The sequence below is a fragment of the Medicago truncatula genome, chromosome 1 (genome assembly GCF_003473485.1).
Source record: "Medicago truncatula cultivar Jemalong A17 chromosome 1, MtrunA17r5.0-ANR, whole genome shotgun sequence".
Classification (NCBI taxonomy): Eukaryota; Viridiplantae; Streptophyta; class Magnoliopsida; order Fabales; family Fabaceae; genus Medicago; species Medicago truncatula.
The window spans coordinates 21,185,942-21,195,435 of NC_053042.1; the positions used below are offsets into that span (position 1 = coordinate 21,185,942).

A 9,494-nucleotide genomic window follows, 5' to 3' on the forward strand; every position below is an offset into this window, starting at 1 on the left:
AAATCCACAAAAACAGCATCAAATCGAAGCTTTCCTGAAGATCCGGTTCGAAATCACCAAGAAAACCACAGGTAAAACTCAAACTTCATCTTTTTTCTCGAGAACAAAGAAAAAGGCGAATCAAGTGTAAATCTGTAGGATTATAGAAGTTTTTAACCGAAAAAAGCACAAAGAACTTGAAAAAACTTCATTCAAAACCGCAACTTCAAACTCAGATCTACTCCGGTTGAAATTCTTTTTCAAAAAACTAAGCTCAGATTCATGCATAGGAGAAAAAAGGATGTTTAAAAATGTAATTTTTTTTTTAAATCGGAGCAAAACAAATTTTCCGGTGGCGGTGCCGCCACCTTGAGGTGGCCGGCCACCGCGCCGGAGAAGCTTGTCACACCGGAGAAGATGACCGGATTCTAGAGAGAGGTCAGACTCTCTCTCTCTAGAATCCAAGGAAGAGAGAAGTTTTTTTTGTGGACTTTGTGTTTTTTGTGTGAAAATTCCTTTATATACTCCCTCCGTTCCCACGCGCGCGCGTGCATGTTTCTGTGGTGTTCCCTCGCTCTGTGAACCATCAGATCTGAATTGTTCCAAGATCTGATGGTTGCTGTGTGTTTGATTTTGAATCCTGTGTGATTTTTTGTGTGAAATATGCTATATCTTCTGTCTGAACCGTTAGATCTTTGATCTAACGGTCACTGTGCTTCCTGCATTTTACACTATCTTTTGTGCCTTTTTTTGGACCCTTGGATCTTTGATCCGGTGGCTGTGATGTGATCTTGGGAGTTAGATCTGGACCTCTGGATTCATCCAGCGGACCAGATTAAATCCTGCTGAGCCTCTTTTTAATTGTGTTTTAAATACTTTTTTTACACTTTCTTGGTGTTTTATGCTTCTAAAAAAATTTCTAAAAATATTTCCCTATCATTTTAATTTTTCCTCTAAGTATTAGAATTTATTTGCTTATTTTTGCATTCATTTTCTTTACTTTGTTCTTTTAATTCTTGCTCATTAAATTCCATATATGTTCTTGATGCATTTTTACATATTGTGATATTTTTGCATGTGAAATAATGTGTGGAAATATCTCTAGGAATATGATATAATGCTTGGCTTGTGTGTACTCTTATGATCCTCACATTGTAGCTTAAATTCAAACCTTTCAAAAATGGCTATAATGAGGGAATTATAGGTCATATGCATGTGTGAGTGTTATACCTAAATTCTAGGTGTATTTTTACTACTTTGTTTCATTGCATTATTTTCTTTCTCTTGTGCTATTCAATTCTATATTGCTTGTATCTTTTTTTTTATTATTATCATTTTGTACTTGTGTTACTAACTCTTATGCTTCATATCTCATTCATTCCATAAGCACCTAATCTTTGTACCCTCATTGCTCCTAGTTTAGGTTTTATTTTTGTATTCATTTCTATGCCAACTGGTTTGTAATAAATTTAGTTAGTTTAGTTTAGTTTACATTCTTGCAAGACCATAGCATGTATCTAGGACTCGATGTAAAGGACTATGGACACTATAAGTGATGTACACCGACACAAGCACCGACACATGCACACACCCCACATGGATATTCTAGATGCATGATTAGGGAATGTATGTTTAGATGTATGCTTAGGTTTTATAATGCTTAGACAAAAAATCATTTTTCCCAAAAAATGTGAATAACCTCACTTGAAAACCTTTTTCCAAAAAAATAGGAGTCAAAACTCCTCATTTTTCTTTCATTTTCTTAAGTAAAAATCTTAATGAATTTTAATCATACTTAGACTTTATTTTGCAAAATAACTAATTCCACCTCACATTTTCTAAATCTCATGCCCTTGAGGCCTCTCATCTCCATTCTTCAAAATTCCTTTTTCAAACTTAAAATCAACCAGCAAAAACAAAAAACAATTCTTGAGAATGAACTACGTTTGGTTTTGATCCCTTAAAAGGGTACGTAGGCAATGAGTTAAAACTCCTCCAAGCCAAATAAAAATAAAATCTCAATCATCTTCTCTCCCCCATTCTTCACTCAAATAAAACTTTTTTCAAAAAATAGGCAATAAAAGTAAAGCGTAGAAATAAACTTAGGAGAACGGTTCTTATGGAATATCATAATCGTTCCAGGTGCCTAACACCTTCCCGTAGCGAAAACGACCCCCGAACTTAGAAACTCTAAGGGTTTTCTCAATTTTGCCCTTCCCAAGAAAAAATAGAGATTATCAAAGATTGAAAGGTTCAAGCCTAATTAATGACTTGACACCCGAAAATTGTGATAACAAATCTTATGTTTGAATTTATCCTTAGAAGATTTTTTTATATACTTGATCCTCATTATGATGTTGTATGTGATCTTGTTATAATCTTCAAAAATTGTTCTAAGGTCTGCATATTTTGTTCTTACACTTATATTGGCCCTGCTTTGAGCATAAAAGTTTGTTTTAAGCATTTTTGAATAATTATCTTCCTTTAATTTCAAAAATTGAAGACAAAGATAGAGTTGTAAACATCAATGGCATGTCAATATGTGCTAGATTTCAAACATGTGCAAAAGAATCATATTTAACTGCAGTTAAAAGGATTCTTAGATATCTAGTAGGTACTAATGATCTTGGCCTTTGGTATAGAAAAGGTTATAGTTTTGATCTTGTAGCATATTGTGATGCTGATTATGCTGGAGACAAAGTTGAGTGGAAGAGTACAAGTGGCTCCTGTCAATTCTTGGGACAAGCATTGATTGGATGGTCTTGCAGAAAGCAAAACACCATTGCACTCTCCACAACTGAAGCTGACTATGTATCTGCAGCTAGTTGTTGCTCTCAAATTTTGTGGGTAAGAAATCAGCTGGAAGACTATTCTCTAAGGTACACAAGTGTTCCTATTTATTGTGACAATACAAGTGCAATTAATCTTTCTAAGAATCCTATTCATCATTCTAGGTCTAAGCATATTGAAATAAAACATCATTTCATTAGAGACCATGTTCATAAAAAGAATATTGCATTAAGCTTTGTTGATATTGAAAATCAACTAGCTGACATTTTCACAAAACCCCTTGTTGAGGATAGATTCAATTTTCTTAAAGAAAAATTGCAAATCATAAAAAATCCCAATAAAGATTGATCACCGATCACTAAGGGCCTTAGACTAAACCCCCTGATGTTGTATGATCCAAATCAGATATATTCACATAAATCAGAATGTTCATTCCATCAGAATGTTCTTCAGAATGTTCATCAGATTGTACTTCAGAATGTTCATGAAGTCAAAATCTTTTGAAAAAACTATCTGGTCAGTCTATTCATAAGATCATAATGTTCAAACATTGATATGGTTAAGTATGTTCTTAAAAGATCAGAATGTTTAACCTTTGGATTCTGGGTCAAAAAATCACACACGCAGGATTTAGTGTGTTGATTATCCATAAATCTCTTCAAAATCTCAAGCATTAAATGTTTGATTAAGGTTTGTTATGTTTAAGCTATATCCATTAGACAAAGCTTAAAAATCATTTCAACCACTCTCCTTCCATCTTGTCAAACGGCTAGTTCTTTCTCTCTCCCACAACTTTTCAGTTTTTCATCTTTCCCAATAAAACTGCCAACACCTTTTCTTCATTCCTCCAACTGTACGTTTGGCTCTATAAAAAAGTCTATCACTTGTTCAGATTTTTTTATCACACTTCATCTTTCCCAAACCACCTTTTTCTCTAAATCAAAACCAAACATAAACCAATTCTCTCATACTCTGTTTTTCACGAACAATGGCTCGAACCAAAACATCTTCTCGTGTTCGTTCCCAATCACCACCAAACGCTGCTAATGATCAATCCTCTGATCATTCTCCTCTAAACGAGACCCCTCTTCACACCATTTTGCAAGATGTCATTATTCCTGCACATGACACTTGAAAATCATCCCAACCTAAAACTTCTAAAAAGCCAATCAGAAGATCCCAAAGGATGAGAAAGGGATCATCGTCTAAGCCAAACACCACCCATGTTGATTTAGTATCTGATAATGAAGAGAAGAATGGAGTCTCTGATGAAGAGAAATCTGAGAAAAGTGAGGAAGAAGTCTCAGGAAAAGGTAAAGGAGTTGCAGAAGAAGAAGCAAGCTCTGAGAAGACTAAAGAAACTCTCCTTCAGATGGCTAAAGCTGCAAAGATAGTTTATCAAAGAAGGAAGCAGATTGCAAAGGAAACACTGCCTTTGTCTGAAGAGAAAACCTCATCTGAAGATGAACAAGAAGCAGAAACAGAGGAAGAGGAATTCGTTCCTAGAAAAAGAGGGAAAGGCAAAGACGTTGCCATTCTTGCCTCTACTCTAAAGGTTCAAAGTGCGGAAAAGATGGCCAACAGACCCATCACCAGAGCTAAGGCTCAGAAAGGACATTGAATCCATGAACTAATTCTGATGTTCAGAAAGTTAGTTCAGAATGTTGATCAGAACGTTCTGATGATAGTTCAGAAGGTTGTTCATAAGCAACCCAGATTCATCAAGAACATGAAGAGCATGCAAGTACACTTGACATGAATAAAAGGTCCAGAAAAGTACATATGCATTAATCTATCAACAAATAAAGGCATGGACAAGAAACTATGTCAAAAAGATCTTTAATGTTCATCCAAGACTATGAACATTAAAGTACTAGGAATATTCCAAAGAGAATATTGTCCTAGATGATGCATTCACTGCACTTCAGCTATATCTTAATATTAGGTTTGATTACATTAAAAGTTAAGTCTTACAAATCAACCTAAAGTAAGAACAAATGGAACATTCTAAGATCAGAATGTTCACTTCTGCACATGCTTCCAGCCATGAACAGTGTAGTTGGTGGAAAAATGGAAAAGCTAGCAAAAGGAGATCTTGCATCAGAGATAACGTGTACTCTGAGATGAATCAAGCAAATCTCCTTGAAGCATGGGCTTGAAGATTGCAGATCCACTATCCTCTCTCTCCTGCACCAAATCCAAGATAGATTTGTTTCAACTTTATCCTACTTTTTCAAGCAACTTTTGATGCATATGGAGAAGTAACTTTTGAGGGATAAAACTTGAACAAATCTTTTGTCACGTATTGGATGGTCCCAGAAACTCATCAGACATTCATCCTTGATGAACCTAGATGAATAACATCATGAATATCAAACATTCTGATGAAGAACACAACAACATTCTGATGTTCATCTTGGGAACTTAACAACATTCTGATGTTCAGAATGTTCACCCAGATTTTCAAGTAAAAGCTTGTGGGGCCCAGGACACGTGGCATAACACCATTGGTCACCTTACAACGGCTATATGAGTCCAAAGACTATATAAATAGAGATCAAAGGCGCAGCATTACTTGCACCATTGCAAAGCATACAAGAAAACAACAAAGATTGTTTGAAGCTCTTGCAAAGCTGAAATTGATCAATCTCTAAGGCTTTTGTTTACTTAGTGCAAATCAATACTCTCTGTTATCTTAAAGATAACTTCTTCTTCCTCCTCTGTTTGTTTATCAAACATTCAAACTCCACACAAATTGCAAAGCATACAAGAAAACAACAAAGATTGTTTGAAGCTCTTGCAAATTGAAATTGATCAATCTCTAAGGCTCTTGTTTCCTTAGTGCACATCAATACTCTTTGTTATCTCTTTAAAGATAACACTTCCTTCCTTTCTTCTCTTGTTTGATTTCAATCATTCAAGCTTCAAACATCTTGTAAAGTCTCATCTACCTTTAGGGGTACTAAAGTGTTAGTTTGAGCTAAAGGTGCAAAAGTCTAAGTGGGTAACTTAGCAAGAAGAAAATAAAGTCTCATCTAGCTTTAGGGGTACTAAAGTGTTAGTTTGAGCAGAAGGAGCTAAAGTCTAAGTGGGCAACTTAGCAAGAAGAAAAACAAATCTCATCTAGTTTTAGGGGTACTAAAGTGTTAGTTTGAGCTGAGTTTGTAAAAGTCTAAGTGGTTAACTTAGCAACAAGGTGCAAGCCTGCTGAGGCATAGAGAATACAGAATTGTAATTGTTTAGGTGAACAAAGATTGTAAGGTGCAGGATTTGAGAGGTTATCTCAAGCATCATAGTGGGAACTCTCACAAGATTGTGAGGAGTGGACTAACCCACATTGGGGGAACCACTATAAATTCTCTGTGTGTTGATTCTTTCTTCCCTATACTCCTTACTTACTGCATACACAATACACACAAACACATTTACTTTATTAAACTGTTTTTGCACTCAGACATCAGAACGTTCTGAAGTCTATTTTTAACTTAACCATTCCAAGTTTCAACTTGAGAATCAATTTTAAGTTACAGGTTTAATTTTTAAAAGGTCACAATTCAAACCCCCCTTCCTTGTGACTGTTTTATCTACTTCAGATGTTGCTTATTATTTGTATATGCATTGATATTGACATGTTGTGAATTGCTTGTGCTGTTTCTGTTGCTGTTGAATATTGATCAAGTTTCAGGTGTTGGTCTAAATTGTAAAGTTGTAAGTTATCGTTCCAAAGTATTGGAGTCATATAAGTTGTTGATGTTGTCTAAGTTGTGAGTTGTCGTTCCAAAGTATTAGAGTCTTAAGTTGTCGATGTTGTCCAAGTTGTAAGTTGTTGAATCCATGGATACTCATTTTAAGTTGAGGGCTTGATGCCCTGGATCCTTTGCTCAACACGTTGGGGGCTTGATGCCCTGGAGCCTTTGCTCAATTAAGTTGAGGGCTTGATGCTCTGGGAGTATATTAATGCTCAAATAAGTTGAGGGCTTGATGCCTTGGGAGCCTATTTACGCTCAATACGTTGGGGGTTTGATGCCCTGGATTGGTACCACATGCATGATTAAGAAGATAAAGTTGCATAGTCAAGTCGAAGTTGCATTGTCGTGTCAAAGTCGTTGTTGATGAGTTGTCATCTATGACAATGTTATGTTGATTATGTCGTTGTTTCAGAAGAGGTGGTGTACTCTTACGTTGTTGTTTATAAGAGGTGGTGTACTCTTACATTGTTGTTCTATAAGAGGTGGTGTACTCTTACGTTGTCGTATTATAAGAGGTGGTTATGTTGTCAGGTTGACATTGTCGATGACGAATCGTTGAAGTTGTTGAAAATGACAAACCATGGACTATTAATGAATATGTTGTTGTTATATTTTGATGAGATGATGAATATGTTGTTATATTATTATAAGATGATGAATATGTGTTGTTATATTATTATAAGATGATGAATATGTGTTGTTATATTACGATGATATGATGAATATGTTGTTGTTATATTATTGTCAAGTTTACATTGTCGTTGACGAATCGTTGAAGTTGTTGATAATGACAAACCATGGACTATTAATGAATATGTTGTTGTTATATTATGATGAGATGATGAATATGTTGTTGTTATATTATTATAAGATGATGAATATGTGTTCTTATATTACGATGAGATGATGAATATGTTGTTGTTATATTATTTTAAGATGATGAATATGAAGTAGATAAAATAGTCACAAGGAAGGGGGGCTTTGAATTGTGACCCTTTAAAAATTAAACCTGTAACTTAAAATTGATTCTCAAGTTGAAACTTGGAATGGTTAAGTTAAAAACAGACTTCAGAACGTTCAGATGTCTGAGTGCAAAAACAGTTTAATAAAGTAAATGTGTTTGTGTGTGTTGTGTATGCAGTAAGTAAAGAGTATAGGGAAGAGAGAATAAACACACAGAGAATTTATAGTGGTTCCCCCAATGTGGGTTAGTCCACTCCTCACAATCTTGTGAGAGTTTCCACTATGATGTTTGAGATAACCTCTCAAATCCTGCACCTTACAATCTTTGTTCACCTGAACAATTACAATTCTGTATTCTCTAAGCCTCAGCAGGCTTGCACCTTGTTGCTAAGTTAACCACTTAGACTTTTACAACCTTTGCTCAAACTAACACTTTAGTACCCCTAAAGCTAGATGAGACTTTGTTACAATTTGTATGGAGGTTGAATGTTTGTGAATCAAACAAAGGAGCAGGAAGATGTTATCTTTCAGATAACAAAGAGTATTGATTTTCACTAAGTAAACGAAAGCCTTAGAGATTGATCAATTTCAGTTTTGCAAGAGCTTCAAACAATCTTTGTTGTTTTCTTGTATGCTTTGCAATGGTGCAAGTAATGTTGAGCCTTTGATCTCTATTTATAGAGTCTTTGGGCTCATATAGCCGTTGTAAGATGACCAATGGTGTTATGCCACGTGTCCTGGGCCCCACAAGCATTTAATTGAAAATCTGGGTAAACATTCTAAACATCAGAATGTTGTTGAGTTCCCAGGATGAACATTAGAATGTTGTTGTGTTCTTCATCAGAATGTTTGATATTCATGATGTTCTTCATCTAGGTTCATCCAGGATGAATGTCTGATGAGTTCCTGGGTTCATCCAATACGTAACATGAGATTTGTTCAAGTTTTATCCCTCAAAAGTTACTTCTCCATATGCATCAAAAGTTGCTTGAAAAAGTAGGATAAAGTTGAAACAAATTTGTCTTGGATTTGGTGCATGAGATTTGTTTGATTCATGGCTGGAAGCATGTGCAGAAGTGAACATTCTGATCTCAGAATGTTCCATTTGTTCTTACGTTAGGTTGATTTGTAAGACTTAACTTTTAATGTAATCAAACCTAATATTAAGATATAGCTGAAGTGCAGTGAATGCATCATCTAGGACAATATTCTCTTTGGAATATTCCTAGTACTTTAATGTTCATAGTCTTGGATAAACATTAAAGATCCTTTTGACATAGTTCCTTGTCCATGCCTTTATTTGTTGATAGATCCATGTATATGTAATTTTCTGGACCTTTTATTCATGTCTTGCATGTTCTTCACGTTCTTGATGAATATGGGTTGCTTCTGAAGAACCTTTTGAACTGGGTTGCTTCTGAACAACCTTCTTGTCATACCCCAAATTTTGACCACTTTTTTCTATTTTTTTACCCATTCTAGTTCGTAGTGTAAAGCCAAGAATTTTCGGCGGGAGGTATTTTAAAATACCTCATATTCTCAATTCTCATTTTTATTTAGTTTCCATCTTTTACTAAACTTTAAATTCATTTTTTAACCTTTATTTTATCTTATTTATTTTTAGTCCTTTTATTTTATTTTTAATGTCAAAATTTTGTCCGATAATATCGGAACACACAGGTCACAAACAGCTCATTCACAGCTAAGAAACAAGCTGTCATGTTCCTCTCCAAGCAACAGAAATTCAGTCCTATAAATATAACCACCTGCACACAGACAAAAGGGGGCCCAACGACAAAAACAGCAATAAACCAGAAACCAGTTTCAACATCAAAACCACAACTCAAAATCCTCATACTCAAAGCAACCCAAACCAACACAAATCCAGATCATAACCGAATCAAACCTTTTTTTTCAACATACCCAAACCAACAAGTCGTACAAAAACAAACAGATCCGATAAAAAAACACAAGAAAAGGTAGTTCTTTTCAAACGTTTCAGATCTAGGTTGT

At 35.1% G+C, this 9,494-nt stretch overlaps 1 protein-coding gene across 1 annotated transcript; it reads left to right on the top strand.

The window, feature by feature from the left end:
• The first annotated feature begins 3,955 nt into the window (after positions 1 to 3,955).
• On the top strand, positions 3,956 to 4,390 carry LOC112418559 (uncharacterized). The gene has a single exon (XM_024774957.1). The coding sequence runs from the start codon at positions 3,956 to 3,958 to the stop codon at positions 4,388 to 4,390; it is 435 nt and encodes a 144-aa protein (XP_024630725.1).
• Positions 4,391 to 9,494: the final 5,104 nt, after the last annotated feature.

Bases quoted from the DNA above. Each gene is read 5' to 3' on its own strand.
- LOC112418559 (XM_024774957.1), top strand. From the start codon at position 3,956: ATGAGAAAGGGATCATCGTCTAAGCCAAACACCACCCATGTTGATTTA.